The sequence below is a fragment of the Chenopodium album genome, chromosome 27 (assembly GCF_948465745.1).
Source record: "Chenopodium album chromosome 27, dcCheAlbu1.1, whole genome shotgun sequence".
Lineage (NCBI taxonomy): Eukaryota > Viridiplantae > Streptophyta > Magnoliopsida > Caryophyllales > Amaranthaceae > Chenopodium > Chenopodium album.
Window position 1 is genome coordinate 24,739,834 of NC_137860.1, and position 20,008 is coordinate 24,759,841.

General features: G+C 33.3%; 2 protein-coding genes across 2 annotated transcripts; one reads left to right on the top strand and one right to left on the bottom strand.

Annotated features, from left to right (window-relative positions):
* Positions 1–426: 426 nt before the first annotated feature.
* On the bottom strand, positions 427–6,080 carry LOC145619826 (uncharacterized). Its single transcript, XM_081674518.1, has 7 exons — positions 5,570–6,080; positions 4,982–5,505; positions 3,987–4,126; positions 3,580–3,830; positions 2,137–3,419; positions 1,004–2,079; positions 427–829 (listed from the first exon to the last, which is right to left on the bottom strand). The coding sequence occupies exons 1-7, from the start codon at positions 6,078–6,080 to the stop codon at positions 427–429; spliced, it is 4,188 nt and encodes a 1,395-aa protein (XP_081530644.1).
* Positions 6,081–14,721: 8,641 nt separating this feature from the next.
* On the top strand, positions 14,722–20,008 carry LOC145619827 (wax ester synthase/diacylglycerol acyltransferase 4-like). Its single transcript, XM_081674519.1, has 6 exons — positions 14,722–14,955; positions 15,077–15,163; positions 17,738–18,337; positions 18,517–18,870; positions 19,611–19,748; positions 19,871–20,008. Exons 1-6 carry the CDS (start codon positions 14,722–14,724, stop codon positions 20,006–20,008), a joined length of 1,551 nt encoding a protein of 516 aa, XP_081530645.1.

The following is a 20,008-nucleotide window of genomic DNA, read 5'->3' on the forward strand; positions in this document are numbered from 1 at the left end:
TAGCAAGTGGGCAAAAGAATCCCACTTCCAGCCCACTTCTTCGTCCCACAATTCCTCTACAGTCGCTCCATCGAGGTTGTCTGGAATTATAGCAGTAGCAACAGCTCTTAGAGGTTTTGGCATGCATGGCCCAATTATGGTCCCAAAAAAGGGTAGATGCCCATTCCTAACAGCAACCCTCGGCCCCTTCGAAATGAAAGTAGCAGTCTCAGAAATTCCTCTCCACACATTAGACATGTTTGACTTTGGTTCAAACATGTCAATGTCACACCTTCCTTTACAATACTTAGCTCGTAGAACCCGAGCCCATAGAGCATTCGGCTCAGTTAAAACATGCCAACCTAGTTTAGTTAGGAAAGCCGCTTTTGTTTGCCTAGCCGATCTTATTCCTAGACCCCCTTGGTCCTTCGATTTTTGCAAAAAATCCTAAGAGATTAGATGGATTTTCCTATGTTCCTCGTCTCCACCCCAAATAAACCTCCTAATTTTTTTTTTATCAATTTCATCACAAATAGATCTAGAAATTTTAGCCGTTTGCATTGCATACGAACTCATAGTTGTCAAAGTTGACTTAGCCAAGGTAATTCTTCCGGCTAAAGAAATATACTTGGATTCCCACCCTGCTAGTCTTCGATAAATTTTTTCACATAAATATGCAAAAGTATCCCTAGTAACCCTACTAGTAAGAGTAGGCATACCAAGATAAGTGCCCAAATCATCTGTCTCATCAATCCCCAAAGCATGGCAAATTTCTACAATTTTATCCATAGGCATATTTTGAGAAAAATAGACCCTTGATTTCGGATAACTAACCTTTTGACCCGATGCACTACAAAAACGAGCCAGAACTTCTTAAATAACAATAGCTTGCTCTACAGTTGCCTCTACAAATAAAATAATATCATTCGCAAAACAAAGGTTGGAGAGCTTTGGGTTGTTCCTACTTGCATATATTGGCTTCCATCGATCTTCAATAATTGATTCTTCAATTTATTGGTTCAACCTTTCCATACACAAAACAAAAATGTAAGGAGAAAGGGGGTCCCCTTGCCTGATTCCACGCCCCGGTTTAAAAGCTTGAGTCGGATCACTATTCCACAAAACCTTCATGGAAGAAGTTGTAATGCATTCCATAATGAGTTCTGTCATCAAAGGAGGGAAAAAAATTTCACACAGAGTATCTCTGATAAAGTCCCATCTTAAGCGATCATAAGCTTTCTCAAAATCAATTTTTATCGCCATCAAGCCTTTCCCACTCTTCTTTTGTCTCATGGTATGAATTACCTCTTGCACTATAACTATATTATCAGTATTTTGTCTTCCCGGCACAAAACTAGTTTTTGTACAAGAGGTTAAATGCGGCATCATAGGCTTTATCCTATTAACAATGGTCTTCGTAATGATTTTATAAGCAACATTACAACGGCTGATAGGCCTAAATTGCGTGGCTAGCTCCGGATTGTCCACCTTGGGTATGAGAACTATGAAAGTATCATTCAAATTTTCCAGGAGCCCCTTACCATTCAAAGCATCGAGAGCAACTTTATACACATTTTCAGCTACTAAATCCCAATGCTTTTGGAAGAAAAGCGCTTGGAATCCATCCGGGCCCGGGGCCTTCATTGCTCCCATTTCGAAAACCACCTTCTCGATTTCACACCTTGCAAAAGGCCTTGATAATAAGTCCCAATCCCTCGAGGTAAATTCTGGACAAATTCCAGATGGTAACGGACACAAAGGCTGTTGTTCATCGGCCTCGAATAAAGTCTGAAAATAGGACACAATATTATTTTGGATTGCTTCCTTCTCATATAACCATTCACCACTCCCAATTTCCTTAATAGCTATTACATTATTCCTCCATCTTCTCGCAATAGTGCTAAGATGAAAATAGGATGTGTTGCAGTCACCATCACGAATCCACTCAACTCGTGACTTTTGATACCAGAGAAGCTCTTCTTGTTCAACAACTTCATCCAACTCTTGCCTAAGCTTAGACTCGAGCTTTATTAAATCTCTCGAACGCTGCTCGGCTAAACATTTTTGTACACCCGAAATTCTAGCAAGCAAGTTTCTCTTCTACTTAAAAATATTATGAAAAACATGTCTATTCCACTCTTGAAGATCATTCCCTACTTTCCTCAATAAAGGCACGAGGGGGCAAGATTTATCCCATTTATTTTCAATAAATTCTCGGAAATGATCATGTGTCAACCAAGCCGCTTGAAACTTGATGGGTTTATTAATAGAAGAAATAGGTGCAAAACCGTTTGGAGAAATTAAAATCGGACAATGGTCCGATTGTATAGCTGGGAGATTCTTAGCAGCCGCATTAGCAAAACGCAAGCTCCAATCGGCATTACATAGAGCCCTGTCGAAGCGTGCACTAGTCCGAGTTTCCATGCTGTTACCTCTAGCCCAAGTGTGGTTCGGACCATAAAATTCAATTTCAAGAAAATCCATATCCTCCACCCACTCATTGAACCTAGCTGTTCTTCTAGTAGTCTCAGGGTAGCTAGAACTTCTTTCATGTGCAAAACGGGTATCATTGAAATCACCGGCTACCATCCAAGGTTTATTATGAATAGCGGCAAAATCTTTTAATTCACGCCATAAATCAGCCCGTTTTACAGGATCAGGACTAGCATAAACCGCAGTAAAATACCATGGTTCTTCCCCCACCCTACGAATATTCATAGTGATATATTGATTATGTTGGTAAATAGGCTCAACTGTAACCAAATCCGGCTTCCAATAAACCCATATCCCTCCACTAAAACCTTGAGCATCTACTCTCGTATGTCCTGTGGAAATATGTTTTGCTTGATGTCCCCCCATATGAGTTTCTACAAGCACTAACACATTTGGTCTATGGTTTCTAACTACTTCCCTTAGTGCACTTATAAAAGCACGACTTCCTGCCCCTTGAACATTCCACACCATGCATGAAATAGATTGGGAATTGGGAGCTAAATTTGGGATCGTATCTTCCATTAATAAAGGAACAAAAGGTAAAGAACTTATATAAGCACTAGAGATAAGCCTCATTAAATGACTTACTTCATTGGGTATCATCAAGGTGACCACTAATTCCATCGGTTCTGGGATCGATTCCATCCAAGATTCCATCCTCACTTCCAACATGTTCGTCAGGGGGTCGGCTATGCCCAAATAAGGTATCTCCATCGGTTGTCCCACACATAGAGTTTTGTCTGTCGAATCTTCAATAGGACTACATCCGATGGTTGGGGAAACATGAGTGAGCTCTCTTGGACTTGCATCTTGAACTGCTACTTCAAAATCCTCTGTAGTTGCTTCTTTGTTCTTTTGTGGAATAGCTATCGAAGGGCTTGCATTCGAGTTTTCTTTTCCTGGCTTGTTTTTGGAAGTAAAAAATTCAGTAGCTTCCCTCAAATTCTCTAGGTTCAATTCGTTATTGGTGCAAGTGGCTTGGAATTTTGGGTTGTATTTTTGGTAGCTTTGCCAGAATCTTTTTTCTTAAAAATCGAATTTTTTTTCCCAAACGTTTTCCTTAGTTATTTTTTTCTGAATTAAATGGATTGGAATTGGGATAATTACCAAGATTTCCTTGAGAATTATCACCTAAGTTTATTTTGGGAATATTAATTTCACTACTTATATGGGAAGATAATCCCAAATCTTTTTCACTATCTTTTGTTCCCAAGTTTATTGCTCCTTGAAAAATATCCTTAGATATTGAATTTTCCAAAGGAATATCTTCGATTTCACCTTGACCCGCAAGAACCTCAAAACTCGAATTTATTTCTTTGATACCCCCCGTTGAAATGAGGAAAACCCAGGCAATCAACCTGATTTACAAAAGTTTGTAAATCAGGAGCTTATGTGGGCCCCACAGCGTACTGCATATTATTTTTATAATCTTTTGTACTTTTCGTCGTTAAGGACGGATTGCTACCGTTACTGTGGGCCATATAACGGCACCATTAACGTCGTTAAGAACAAACCCAATTGAAATTGAGAATAACTTAAAAAATTCGACCATGCATTTTGGAACTCCATTGACATCTTCATTCAGATCTGTTTTCCCATCCTTGAGGGCTCTGAAGATGACATAGGTGAAGGTGTATCGAGCAACTCCTATTACCTGCTTACGCATAATTCCCGATATTTCAATTCTTTATTTACATTTCGGTTTTAATGTACAGATTAGTACTGGTTAGAGATGTCGTTGGGCATCTTGTTTGATCAGATTTGTTCAAACCAAAATTAAATGATTGTGAATTTTACTTAGTACTCATGTAATCATGTTTGGGCTTCCTTATTTTCAATCCAGTTCTGGCACCTTGAGGGCGACAGTATCATTATCAATTGATGAATTTGAATTTATAATTATACATAAACGCATTAATAATACATGAAATTCACTTACAGAGACTCCACTAAGCCAATGAACTACGAGCGACAGCTGGTATCATTTCAATTCAAAATTCGACAAAGTATGAATTGTTCGAACATGTGAAAGGTGTGTCTTCAATTGAAATCGCCAGGAATTATTGACTAATTTGAAGCGGAGAATATCCCAATTGCAATATACGACATCAGAATGTACTACAACAATCGAACTTTTCGTCGGAAAGGATTTTCTCCTATTGAAAAAACAAACGGGTAATTGAAATTGGGAAAGTGAAAAAAACGGAGGTAACGGCATGTTACTTCGTTGAATGAGGAAGGCGTTACTCAAATCTTATCAGTTAACCCAAAGGTTTCAGTGATGTTACATACTTACCCTTCACTTATTAAGGGTAGTTACCAAAATACCCCCTGATGTGCGTTGGATGTAAATCTGGCTGATCAACTAGTATTTCCTCCGTTGAAATAGCTTGCTGTTTTGGCAAGTGTTGACTTGCACCCTTGACTTGATTTGGACCATCCTTTACCTGATTCGACCAACCCTTATCAACTTTTGGGTTGCGTTTTAATTTCGACCCGGTTTTTTCACCAACATCCAATCACCATAGCTGTCCACTTCTTCCGGCTTGGCAATGGGGGCTTTTTGATGCACTTCGACACGATTCTGCTTCATAGTAAGCTCATTGAACTGATTGTTAACTTGATCCACAACCATATTATCAGTATGATTCCTCGATGCACATTGGTCCTCGACGTGTCCAAGCATACCACATTTATAGCATAGCATCCTAATGCCCACATATTGTATTCTCCAAATCCTACCTTTCAACCAAAATTTGGCTAAAAGGGGCTTCGATAGATCAATTTCAACACTAAGTCTTGTGAATTGACCTTTCTCCGCATAAACTGTAGATCTATCGACATGAATAACTCTTCCAATTTTTGCTCCAACCTTTTTCGGAAACTCCTTTTCAAAATATTCTACTGACAAATTGGGGATACGTACCCAAGCAGTAAGAACATTGATGGAGGCCTCTTCCGGAATGAAGTTAGGAGTCCATTTCCGTATAGTGAGGTATTTGTCATCCATTAACCATGGCCACATTGTTAAATCTAGCTATAAAATATTTGCAACCAATATCAGTTAAGATAAGTTCTCCTTTTAGTTTCCATTTACTTTTCGAACGTTTCATCAGTCCCATATATCCCAAGCTTCCATCGAACATCCTTATAATCAGGGTGTGTTTCCAAGGTTTACGCATGGCTCGTTTTTCTTCTTTGGTTAGCAGAATTATAGGGCACCTCTCATTGTCTTCAATACCTGCTGGAGCCTCATCATCATCATCAGAAACATCATCATCGTCAATTTCAGTTGCATTTCCCATATCTGCAGAGGTTGCTAACTGGGTGTCCCTAAGCAAGTCTCTAAATGATTTTGAGTTTGCTCCAAGGACTGGGGGAGGCATAGGGGGCTTCTGTAGAACAGGGTTTTTGCTTGGCATTTGGCCTACAGGTCCTTGATTGAAAACACCATTTTCAATTTCCACAGCAGCGTTGCCTTGTGGATTTTCAGAATCATCATCTCTATTAAAAATGAATTGTGTTATCTTTCTTTTTGGTTTTTTGTTTGATCGATGCAATTGATCAATCAGATCGCGGGAATTTGGATGCGTAGGGGTTATGCTCATTCTAGAGAGAATTTACGGAATTAGATGTGGTGTACTTTGAAGGTAAACTTTTTAATAAAAATGGGTCTTTTTTACAGACTTATATGGATGTAAGATTTGTAACTATTTTACTCTTTATTAATAAACCGTGTGTTGATTCTTAATACATATGACTAGAATATTTTCCTCTTCAGCATTTGATTTTGTTTAAGGTCTTACCTAACAAATTTATCTCGAAGAGAAACAATGGAAAAGAAAAAACAAAGATAAGCTAGTAAAATCATGCGCAACAAAGAGCTCTTGATACAATTTTATTGCTTTCAAAAATGTGCTACGTAGATTCTTGTGAATACTTTATTTGATCAGTCAAATGAAGATTAAGATCAATCAGATGAAAATTAAGATTAATAAAATTAGAATCATATATATGAAAATGATAAAGTTAATTATTCAATTTATTCCTAAGCTATAGGGCTTTTTCTATATCTACCTTATTAAAACAAGTTTCAAGTGTAATAAGTTCAGATAAGTTACAATAAGATCCAATAAGTTTAATAAGATCTAATAAGTTCAATAAGGTCTAATAAGTTCCAATAAGTTAAATAATGTATAATAAGTTCCAATAAGTTAAATAATGTATAATAATTTTCAATAAGTAAAATAAGGTCTAATAAGTTCTAATCAAGTCTAATAATAAGGTCCAATAAGTTCTAATAAGTTCAATCTGGTCTAACAATAAGTTCAATAAGGTTAATGAGTTTAATAAGGTCTGATCTACTAACTTCAAATAAGTTTAGCTAATTACAGTTCAGATAAGTTCAATTAAGTTTATACAATAAGTTCAATAAGGTTTAATAAGTTCAAAAAATAAGATTTGTTCTGTTCACCTTATTTTTCACTTATTTAATTTCAAGTGTAATATTCAAAGTTCAAATAAGTGCAATTATGTTCAGATAAGTGAAAATCATGTGAATAGAACACACCCTTATGAATGAATGCACGCATGATGCATCTATTATTGACAATCTTGGACTTGATAATGAAAAAATAATTCTTCGTCTTGTATTTCTCAACTCTAAGGCATTTTCAGCAAACTACGATTCATAAGACTCATCTAGTAATGCATATTGATGCAGATTACAAAAACATAGATATACTTGGTCTATTTTTAAATAATTGACATGTTTTCCTATCGGTAAATACAAGTTTCTCTGCCAGATAAACGAATTTTTGTTAATCTAGTGGCATTACTGTAAATATATTGAAAAAACGTGGTCATTTATTCAGTACTTTTGGTGGAATGTCCAATTACTGTTTGCAACTTACATTCACTGTTTTGTGAGTAAATTACACATGTACCCCTCAATTAGTACATGAAAAGACGCATGTACCCCTCCACTAGTACTTGAAAAGACAATTATAACCCCGGATAAACCAAATCACATATGAAAATAATGGTAGGGACGGAATCATAAAATAAATGATTCATTCAGCATATAATATAAATTCTTCTCTCTCAAGGTTTCCACCTTTTGAGGATCAATTCCGTACTCCACTCAATAAGATGAAATGCCCTAACTACTCCCCCCTTCTTACAGATGGCAAAAGAACATCGGTTAAGTAACTTCTTTACTCAAATAAAATATTCCCTGCGTTTCAAGTTACTCGCAACAAGGGGGTGATTGCGGACTCCTAGGCAAAAGATTGAAAACATGATCAATGAAAAATAAGGGCATACACTTAAGTGTTAATCCAACCCAAAAATAAATAAATAAAAACCACCCAACACCACCATCTAACACCACAAAACCACCCAACACTACCATCTAGCACCAAACCACCCAGCACCATGAAACCACCCAACATCACCATGCACCTAGTAGTGAAAACCCACTAAGCACCTAAGCAACACCGAACCCACAACCCAACCACCCACGAACCCCGATACCCACCACCCACGAACCCCAAACCCCCACAACCCAAGAACCCAGAACCACCACCCACAACCCCGAAACCCTCAACCCACGAACCTAGATACACCACCCACAACCCCGAAACCCACGAACCTAGATCCACCACCCACAACCCCGAAACTCACAACCCACGAACCCATAACCCCAAAATCCACAACCGATAACTCGAACCCAAACCTAGAACCCCAAAGTCCGAAACCCACAACTATCTATCATCAATTAAAGCTTTAATTGGTCAAATTTACCCATTAAAACTCTAGGTCTAGAGTTTTTATGGTTAAATTTGACCATAAAATATTCAAATATGTGCTTCACCGGCAATGACAAAATAACAAGAAGAGGAAGAAAGAGAAAACGGAGGCGGCCACAACAAAAAGAACGATGGCAGTGACTTTTGGTGATGGTGGTGTCTCCATAGAATGTTGAGGTCGAATCGAGGGGAGATGAACAAAGAGAGAAGTTTTTGGGTTGATGAACCTAGAATGGAGATTGGTGGTGGTGGTGAGAATGAATATAGATGGAAGGGGAATGTTTTTGGTGGAAATAATTAAGTTAATCAATGTTAGGATTTAATTAATAACTTAAAATAAGTAGTTTAATTAGGGTGTTTAAAAAAAGTAAGGGTAATTTTGTAAAATCACACATATAAACTTACTATAAAAGGAAAAAAAAAAGTGTGTTGCTAGTAATGTGAAACGGCCATTTTTGGTAATTGTTGCAAGTAACTTGAACATAGAGAGTATTTTATTTCAACAATTGAAGCACATTGTTTAAGTCCAACAAAAAAGCTAAGTATTGTACACCAATATGTCATCAAAGAATACAAAGACTCATTTTCTTAAGAGAGGATTGAAATTATGGTTCATCCATCCTTGAAAGGAAGTATAGTAAGCCCAAAAGGAATTCCTAGAAATTCATAGTGGCATATCATATATCAAACTTTTAGCTTAAATATGGTCACATAACAATTCCATATCACATAACCCCTTTTGATAATGTAAAGTATTTAGACATACGATATTATATCGCTCATTTATATAATATATTGTACTTCTTGAAGTTTTATTTGTAAATAGATATATGTTATTATTAATTTGATATCTTTTTATTGCACTTAAATTATTCCTAATGAACTGAAAGTATATTTACTAAACTAAAATTATTTAAGGGGAGTTTTTTTTCCGAGTTTTTAGAGAGCCACATAGGATAAAATTTTCATAACCCGCCATGTAGGAGTATAAATTTTTATTATAGCCAATTAAATAAGAAATTGGAAAATAATTTTAGAATTAAATTTAAAAGCCAAATAAGCAAAATTAGCGAATGAGATTTTAAAGTTTAAATTAGTTAAATATAAAATATTATCTTTTGATATTAACATTTTTATCTAAAGAATTCATAATTTATTCTAGGATTTTTTTTGTGAAAAACTACCTTTTAAACTCTATATTTTGCGAAAAACTACCCTAAAAACAAAATGATGTAATTAACTACCTTATAAAGTATGAAATGTTGTAATTGACTACCTCTCACCGGAATCTCACGTTTGACTTTTCCCAGGCGTTGACCATGTCATGTGAGGGTCACGTGACCCTTCGATGACTTCCTCCCCCCCCCCCCCCCCCCCCTCTTTTGCCCCAAAGTTTCCCACTTCCTCACCAATTCAGCCCTTATTATAATCCCCAAATCCCTAATTGCACTTCGTATCTCCCTTCTTTGAGCTAATTTCCTCTTCAATTTGGGTAATTAAGCTAGAATTCCTTCAAGTTATGTTTTTATGATTGTTTTCGGTCGAATCCCCTTTTTAATTGCTGATTTCTATCCTAAAAATTGCGTTTTTTTGGAGTTGGGGGTTTTTTGTAACCATTAGTTGTATTTCTGGATGCAGGTGCAAATGGCTTCACCATCCGACGGCAAATGCAACTGTGCAAGTGTGGAATACCCAAGAGCTTTTAACCATTGAAAATGAAGAAAAAGGGCAAATTTTGCTCAGAACCTTATGCAATTTTGGTCAAATCAGTGTAGTTGGGCGATTGGTAATGAGGAGAGAGAAGTGAATGATGAACAGTAGGTTTTCGAGAGAGTGGAAAAATTTGGGAAAAAGGGGGGGAATTAAGTCACTAAAGGGTCACGTGACCTCACGTAAAAGGGTCAACGCCGGGAAAAAAAGTCACACGTAAGATTTTGGTGGGACGTAGTCAATTAGATTATATACTTTATAAGGTTGTAAATTACAACATTATATACTTTATAAGGTAGTTAAATTAATTACAACATTATATACTTTATAAGGTAGTTAAATTAATTACAACATTATATACTTCAATGCCAAGATTTGTTATCATTGAAGACGTGTTAGAAGGGGACCTATATGAAATCAAGTTCTTCCTAATCTTTGGGATCTATAGTCTCTAGGCCTCAATTTGTATAATAAATGTATATAAAAAAATCAACATTAAAACAATTTTGTTTTTTAGGAAAACTAAACATTTAATCTAACTTCAACTACACTGATTTTATTTTTTTTTTATTATTTGTCAACAGTTAGTTTAAACAGTTTCAGTTTTGTAAACGATTCGATTTACACAGTTTGCGGTGGTTCAAACATGTTGTGGTTTGATGCAGTTTGATTTTAACAGTTTTTTACCTGGTTCATAAGGTTTCGGGTGAGAAATAGTTCGCGTAAAAAACGGTTTAAGCCATATTTGGTTCAGTTCGGTTTTGTGTCAAATTCAATCAGTTTGTTTGATCATCAAGTTCCAGTTCTTATCCGCTTTAACAATATCTGGATTGGTTAGTTTCAAAAATAATTCAGATCCATCTTTCAATCTCAAATAAGCAAATTTTAATCGATTTGAACATACTCCCTCCATGTTTTAATAAGTGTTACACTTACTAAATCCAGCCGTGTTTTAATAAGTGTTACATTTACCAAATCCGGCCGTCTTTTAATAAGTGTTACACTTCATTTAAAAGCTACATTAATATATTATATCTCTCTCCTTTCATAGTCCATACCCAAACCCATTACTACTTTTTTTTAATTATATTTTTCCTCTCACATTTATTACTTTTCAATAAACAATTACCCCACTATCTTTCTTTTACAATTTATTAATACTCCAACTATCTCATTTACCTCTTATTTTATTTAAGTCAATTAAATTGTCTAAAACTATATACCGATCAAAGTGTAACACTTGCTAAAACACGGAGGAAGTAAGAAGTAACAAGCAGTTTAACTATTTTAGTGTGAAAATTGAGGGCTAACCAACTAAATGCCATCCCTAATGTTAGTACAGCTGTACATTGACAACAAAGCACCTAATAATTAAGACAGCATTTATGGTTTATTTTCAAGGCATCTACAGTGTATAGACTACAGGCATCACTTGCATTAGTTGCATAGCTGCATAGTTGTTCAAACTTTGAACTAACCACCCTTTGACATAGTTGTGTCATTGTGTGATTTGTGTCAAGACTGTCAACCTAAATTCTGTTAACCATGCCAAAAAGGGCAAAAACATTGTTTTTTCAACAGTTATATACTTACGAAGTAAATACTTATATGGTACACCAAAATCATACTACGTATAATAATGTTGGTAGAATGGTAGATATATTGTATGTTAGTGATATTCTTTAATTGGGAAGTATTTAATGCATTGTTCAAATTAAAATGACGGTAACAATTACAAAAGCATTCTTTTACAACTCCAACATTTTCCCTACAAATTCTATAATTGTCTCACAAAAAGTTTTCACAAAATTTGGGAAAATCTGACTTTTACTACAAGTAAAAATCACCACTTCAATATTTGTTACCAATCCACTTCCTTTTTTTTTTTTTTTTTTTTTTTTTTTTTTTTTACCACAAAATAGAATTTGCTACCCCATTTAACTGTTTTCATAAGGGTTTCGTTAGTGGTCAGTCATTACATTTTCCCTCAATTTGCGTGCTGAAAAATATTTTGTTAAGGTTTAGGGGGTCATTTTGGCCCTTAAAGATTCAATTTGAGCTCGAATTGAGCTTAGAATTGACCAAAAAAAAAATAAAAGTAAATAACTTAAGTGCCTCGTTTGGTGTCAAAAAATGTATCGATTTCCGTGCAACTATGTTTTTCACCGTGAAAATTGCTCGAGTAAGGTTTTAGGGGCTATTGTAGGTCTTAAGGGTTCAAATTGAACTCGAAATCGACAAAAAGCGCAAAAGCTTCGTTTTGCGTATCTAATCATGTCAATAATATGTTTGTTACTTATTCTTGTCAAAATTAAATCATATCAAACTAAAATAGAAATATTTGAATCACAATAGATAAAACACGGTAGAAAAAAAAATAATAATTAGGCACTAGTTCAAAACGACTTAAAGGCACCAGTTCAAAATGACTTAAAGGCATCCGGTGCCTTTTTACATCCTTTTTTTGTCATTTTTTCGTGATTATTATCATTTTAGGCACCGATGCCTTTTGCTTGCCATTTTACTTTTTCCACAAGGGAATAGTTTGTTTAGCATTGCTGTGGTTTTTTTTTTTTTGGCCTTTTGGTTTTCAAAATCATATGATATATGTCTATTACTCTAGAAGAATACTACAAGAGGGGGGGGTGAATTGTAGTTTGGAAGAGTTAAGCTAACTTTTTGCGAAATTGATAAAACAATGCTAAAGGAACTTTAAGATAATACATAGAGATTTTACGTGGAAAACCTCTTGGCCCTAACAAGAGGAAAAACCACGACCACTTGGGATTTTAGGAAAGATTCTTCACTATAACAGGGCAAACAACCTATTACAAACTAAAGAATCAATCTTTAATTTCCTCTACAAACTCTTCTCTTCTCTATTCTTTTCTCTCTCTTTCTCTACTGACTTCTCTTAGAGTTCACTCAAACTCCCAATTCCCAAATTACAACTCAAGTAAATAAAACTCTAGTGAAAGTAATTAAGAAAGTTAACACTTAAATGGAATGCGACTCTTGACTCTTTTAGAAAACAAGAAAGATAAAAAGATGTGATTGAGCAAGGTGAAGTTATCCCAAGAATAACTTCAATATTTATAGGAAAATATTGCTTGGTGAAAATGCCACACCTCCCACCACTTACGCCACCACTACTACATATCAACACCACTACTTTCCACTACTTTCAGAGTTTCAATCATGTCCTAAAAACCAGGGCACGTTGAACCTCTTAGAAGCAGTTTGTACGCAAGTGGTGAAGACTGAATTGACAGTTAGTTGCGCAAGTTTAGGAAGTTAGTTTTTCAAATATATTTTTCTGAAATCAAAAGATGTTATCTAAAGAATAAAATGAGAAAAGATATTTTCCAAAACCATATTTCCTATTTCTAGCAATCAAGTAAATTCTATCTTTTCAAAAACGCATTCCACTTATCATCAACTCCTAATTAATCTCACTTAAATAAAACCTAAAATATAAAATATTTCAGACTCTATTTTCTCTAAGAAATCTCTGCTCCGAGTCTTCTTTCCTTAGCCTCTACTCCGAAGCTTCAGTTTCTTTACAGGATCACTGCTACTAATCTCTTTAGTCTTTTAGCTCTTGTTCCTTTGCCTCAAGTTATCCCTGCAACTTGTCATAAACAAACTACAAGACTTATCAAGGCATTAGTCCATTTATTTGACTTGTGTTATCATCAAAACATTAAGGGCAACAATGTCATATATAATGAATCAACAATTAGTATGATAATTTTTTAAAACTGACAATAGAAAAGTATAAATACCTTTTTTGTTGTTTCTTATTTTTGGTTTTAAAAAAAAAAAAAAAAAAACTGATAACTAATAGTAAAAATGATGCCAACAAGCCCAAAACTTTCTATTTTTGTTTATTAATTGCTAAATATATCTTTAATTGTGTATCAAAAATATATAATAATATAATATTTGAAAAGTACATATTGGAGAAAATCTGATAATCGATTTGTTAATATTTTTTCTTATAGATTAGTGTTGTGTAGTCAAATTATTATAGATCAAACCAGACTAGAAATGTGCAAATCAAACCATACAAAACCTTACTAAAATTAGATTTGATCATCTTATTTCAGATGAAGAGAACAGGTTCAATCATAATACTTCATTAGTTCTTTTTCAATTGACACATTTTGACCTTTTGACACTATTCAAAAACTATACTTTGGTTATTCATAGTTTTGATAAAGTATAATTATGCAAATTTTGTTAGAATTATCATATAGTATATTCTACTTTAATTTATTATTACAATTTTTACTTATTACAAAATTAATTAGTAAAAACAGATAAAGTTAATACTCGTAGTAACATTAAAGAAATTGATGAGAGTGGGGGATAATTCAAGTGGTTAGAATTTCCCTTCTAATTTTAGAATATATTGGAATCATTGTGGCTCTTAAAAAAATTAAAAATAAAAAATTTAAAGATATTGATATTGCCAAGACAAAAAATTATTGAATTAAATTATTCAAATAATTGAATTCACCCCATCAAAAAAAAAAAAAAAAAAAAAAAAAAAAAAACGTTTTATGACTATTTGTTTTATCAATGTGGACCACCAGTCCACCAAATTTATGACTTGCACTCTACATTAACCCACAGAGTTATCTAGGTTACTATATATAAAATCATATATACTACTCCATTATCTACACCATACATACATACCTAGGCTATAATTAAGTTTACAAAAATGGATTTGAATTTGAGTGTGAAAACCAAATCAAAGTTGGAGAGTAGCTTAGAGTTGGATGATGATGAGGTAGTAGAGCCGGTAAGTCCAACTTCACAATATTTCTTGAGTGAGGTTGTAACAATTTACGTCCTTGCTTATATGGAGTTGGCAATTCCGGTTGACTTTCCATCCATTCTTGCTTTCCTCAACGAAGACTTTGTTAATGTTCATCCCCGTTTCTCCTCTATCGTGGTAGTCTTCTCTCTCTCTCTCTCTCTCAATGTGATAGGTTAATCATGTGTGCGTATATATATATATAATATACATATTCAATGAGATAGTTTATTTAGCATTTATTAGTGTATGTATATAGGTGGGCGAGAGGCATTCTAGCGCCATGGCACAAAAGGTCACCTCACATCCTCGAGGTGCGAGGTTCGGTTCTGACATTGCCGGTCAGGTTTCCTATAATAGGAGTCTTGTCTGAGGCCCAATTTACCTTACCGCATAAAAAACAATCCACTTGACGACCTTACCATGTATAAAAAATGTTGACCTTACTAATACAAAAAATGTTGCCAATTATTATTATTTCTTAAGAAAATACAGTATAGTAATTGTTTTATGTAGTGGTTTGCCTGTTATACAGTATAGTATAGTAATTGTTTTATGTAGTGGTTTGCCTGTTATACTTTTATGAGTTTTATCTGACACATCACATACAACGTCCACACTATATGAAAGCCCTAGTGATTTTAATAATGCGTGTAATTAACATTAACAAAAAATAATAATCCTATGTTTTTTTTTTTTTTTTTTTTTTTTTTGAGAAAGAAATAATCCTATGTAATATAATGGTATGACTACCCTACCTTTTTTCTTTTTTCTTTTTTTTTTTTTTTTTTTGTTTTGTATGTACCCTAATTAATGGGTGAAGTACATCCCTTGTCCCTTGATATAGCCTTATATCACAAACGACGATTTGAAAATTTTAAAAAAGTGTGAAAACATCTTTAGCAATTCAATTTAATGGTATCAATGAAAATTTTAATTTCTTTGGTCATGCAATTTGTATTATTTTATAAATGCTAGATTTTCGATATTTAAAAACAAGTCATAAATAATTTAATAGAATGATTTGCTACAACACAATCTCAAACTGTGCTTTGAACAAATTTTTCTTTTTTCTTTGAAACTTGCTTTGAACAATTTTATTATAAATTGATATATATAGATGGGATTGATAAAAAAAAATCATTGCATCAGTAAAATTTATTACTTGTATATCATACGAAGTATGACATAAAAATCAAATATTGTATAGTAGCAAGCATGTTCATTAAATGTGAAAAGTTAGATGAATTAGAGTAGCAAAAAAATATGAACATCATATTTTTCTTTGGTTTATACTTTATACGTACGGAGTACAAAAATTAATAATGAAAAAATGAAAAACTTGTTCGATTATTAAAAAAAACTACAAATATATTAAATAAAATAGGGATTGAAACTTAAAATATAATGGAAATTCTTGATGATAAAAGGGAGTCACCAAATGTATGCATGGTCATTGTGAGATTGCAATCATAAAGGAAAGCGAGATTTAAATTACTCCCTCTATGTTTTAATAAGTGTTACTGTTTGATCGGTACATAGTTTTAGACAAATTAATTGACTTAAATCAAATAAGAATTAAATAAGGTAGTTGGAGCATTAAAAAATTGTAAAAAAAAAAAAAAGATAGTAGGTAATGAATGTGACATGACAGGAAAGATATAATAAAAAATACAATATGTTAATCAAGCTATTAACATATTGTATTTTGTTCTTCATATTTTCTAGGGCTAATCTAACATTGTGTTTTGTTTTCTCTCAAAATAAGATTTAAAAATATATAATTTGCGGTCAATTTGTTATTTAAATTTAGAAGGACAAAGTAAGAAAATTAATATTTTAAACACTAAATTACTAAAAAGTAATAATTAAGTGATGATTGCTTATTATTTAGAAAGGATTGGTTAAAAGAGAAACAATTTTTTTTTCCATCAATAAATTTTGATGGATTAAAATTGTTTTTTTATTCTCAAATAAATTTTAGAGATTAGAAGCAGATGTATGATAGGAAATTTGAGAAAATAGCGAGACTTCCATTGGAAATACCTACTGTAATTAATTTTATAGAAAATTTTAATTACTCCTAAAAATGTCATTTATGTCATATGAGATTCTGAAATTGATTCTCTTTAACGCTTTTGCCTAATACTAATTATAATACTCCGTAATAATAATTTTTCTATATGATCTGTTTTGATCTAATCTTAATTTTTGACATGATCTGATTTGAACTTATTTAATTTGTTTCTGATTTGATTTGAAGTGAGATATTTCTTATTGAACTTATTTTTCATGATTTGATATGAATAAGTAATAAATGAATAATTAACTAAGGTGAACTAGCAAAACTATGATTCTAAAAAATATGCCTATTTCTAATATTTATTACTCACATAATAAAGAGAAATAGGCATGTAAATAAGAGACGGAGGGAGTATTATTTTAAAGTTTCTTAAGATATACACGCACTAATTAAGCATGTACTGAATATGAATAAACCATGTAGAATCTCTTCATTTTAGTTGTTACACCCTTTGAACTATATTTTTTAAAAATTAACTTCATATATTCTTCTCAATACGACTCATGTTTTTGTAGCTAACTTTTAAATAAAAAATAAACATGTATTTTGGGTTAAGAACTACCTACAAGTTAAAAGGGTTTGGACGTGGAGTTTAGAAATTTTCGCTGCATTTAAATTACATGTTATTTGATTTGCTATTTTATGGGTTCAAGCATATATGTTCATTTGTATATCGACTCTTGTTTTTATAGGTTCATGGATGCTTGTTTGTTATAGACATGATGCTATTTGAATTTGACCTTATATGTCATCGAGTGTGCGTGGGTGCATAAACCAATAATACTATTTACATACATAAATAAAAGTTGCTAAACTTGTTAAGCTCAAAATTAACAGATTGAAGGGAAGAAAGGGAGGAAAATGTGGAAGAAAGTGGAAGTAAATGTGCAAGATCATATTAAAGTTCCAAATTTTCCAGAAGAATTATCAGCAGAAAGTTATAGTGAATATTTTGATGATTATGTATCAAGTATAGCTACTTCTCAACTTCCACAACATAAACCCTTGTGGGAACTTCACATTATCAACAACCCAAAACACATTAATGCAGCAGGACTTTTCTTATTCAAAGTTCACCATGCAATTGGTGATGGTACTTCCTTCATGGTAGGTATTCTCTCTTGCTTTAAAAGAGTCGATGATCCTTCGCTTCCTGTCACGTATCCTTTAAAAACTAGAAGTACCGCGACAAGAAACCTGGGTAAAGAAAGGAAAACAAAATTGGTGAATATGCTTAAGTTTCTTCCGAAAATTTTATATTCTAGTGTCTATTCACTGTATGATTTTGGACAAGGTGTTGGATCGATATTTATTAAGGATGATAAGAGTCCAATTAGGTCGGGAAAAATAGACACAAGACTTTCAAGCTCAACTAGGGTTTGTTCGGTCAACTTATCCCTCAACGATGTCAAAAGAATCAAGACGCTTCTTGAAGTGGTAAGACAACTAACCTAGTTATAAGATAAGCTATGATTCCTTTATCATATATTTTTATTTCATCATTATTAGTTAGGAACTTTTGATTTTTATCTGAGATCTATTTGTTTGATGTAAATGTCTACCAAATGAGTCATTACAGAAATAGGACAATTAATAATGCAATCTTTGTGGAACAGACCGTTAACGATATAATAGTTGGGATAATCTTTCTCGGAACTCAATTGTACATCAAAGAAAAAGACCCTAAACATTATGGAAAGAATAGACGCTCGAGAGCTTCGATATTTGTTAATCTTAGGAATATGAAGGGAAATTTGAGCTTAAAAGAAATGCGCGAAGGAAAAACATGGGGAAATAGAATTGCAAGTATTGAAGTACAACTCCCAACTTTGAAGGACGATGATCTCACAAAACCTCTCCAATTTATCAAGAAAGCTCACAAAACAATCAAAAGGAAGACAAATGTTTCATTTGGTCTCTATCTCATGGATAGCCTGCTTAAGGTTGTTAGAACATTTGGAGGCCTTCAGGTTTGTTTATTATCTCTGCAATGCATGCGCAATGCACAAGAGCACTACTTCCTCTATTTTTTCAAAGTATGTCTTATTTGATATCTACACAGATTTTTAACGGGAAAATTCAAGTTTATCAATTTGATAAACAAAATTTGTTTATCAAATGGCACAATTGTAAATAAATCAACAACTTTTTGTTAAATATGGGTCCCACTGTTGTTGATATATTTACAAAAATGTCATGATGATTGTGCATTTATGTTGTTTTATTTACCATTTTGCCATTTGATAAACAAATTTTGTTTATCAAATTGATTAACTGGAACTTCCTCTTTTTTAATGCAATTTTGTAATAAAATATCACAAGCTACGCATTACGAATTTTTTTAAAAAAATTGCATATGTGGAAACTAAAAATCAAGACGAATCTAATTAACAAGATTGATCTCACATAATTATATTTTGAGATTTACAAAGAAACGAATGAAATAGAATACACCTTAAAATGAGAAGGATGATGATATTTTTTATGGATTCAAGTTTATCAATCTTGTTTAGAATACACCTCATTTTTTATATGATAGTTTTTTGAGCTGAATGTGCATATAATTTCTAAACTAAATATTCAACGTTTTTTTTTTTTTTTTTTTTTAACTTCGATATGATAAGCATATTTTCATAAAATCATTCAAGTTTCTCATAATTATGAACACTCGCACATTACCTTAACACATTATATATGTTCACCTTGGTAGGCTGCTGCTCGAACATTTGAACGAAAATGGAAGAATTGTAGCTTTGCAATCACGAATATGATTGGACCAACCGAGCAAGTCAGTTTCGCAAACCACCCTGTCAATGGCTTTTACTTCGTCCCAACTGGAGTAGATTTGGTAAGCTTAATCTGTGCATTCCCTCTATTACATTCTGATCTTATCAGGGCGAGGTTGACGCTATTGATCATTAGTCACAAAGATTAATCTTATATTCTCGATTGATCGTGATCTTATTGCAGAGTTTAGTCGTGTCCGTGTTGAGCTACATGGAAAATTTAAGGCTTGGTTTCGTCGTTGAGAATGGCTTCATCGATCACCAAAGATTGGTAGCTTGTGTGGAAAAGGCCTTCCAGTTGATTTATGAAGCTGCTACTTAA

Coding starts and splice junctions, on each gene's coding strand:
- LOC145619826 (XM_081674518.1), bottom strand. CDS start 6,080: ATGAGCATAACCCCTACGCATCCAAATTCCCGCGATCTGATTGATCAA. Junction 5,506..5,569: donor ACTGATGAAACGTTCGAAAA/GTAAATGGAAAC, acceptor TTTTATAGCTAG/ATTTAACAATGTGGCCATGG. Junction 3,420..3,579: donor TAATTCTCAAGGAAATCTTG/GTAATTATCCCA, acceptor AATTGAACCTAG/AGAATTTGAGGGAAGCTACT.
- LOC145619827 (XM_081674519.1), top strand. CDS start 14,722: ATGGATTTGAATTTGAGTGTGAAAACCAAATCAAAGTTGGAGAGTAGC. Junction 14,956..15,076: donor CCCGTTTCTCCTCTATCGTG/GTAGTCTTCTCT, acceptor GTATGTATATAG/GTGGGCGAGAGGCATTCTAG. Junction 18,338..18,516: donor TCAAGACGCTTCTTGAAGTG/GTAAGACAACTA, acceptor TTTGTGGAACAG/ACCGTTAACGATATAATAGT.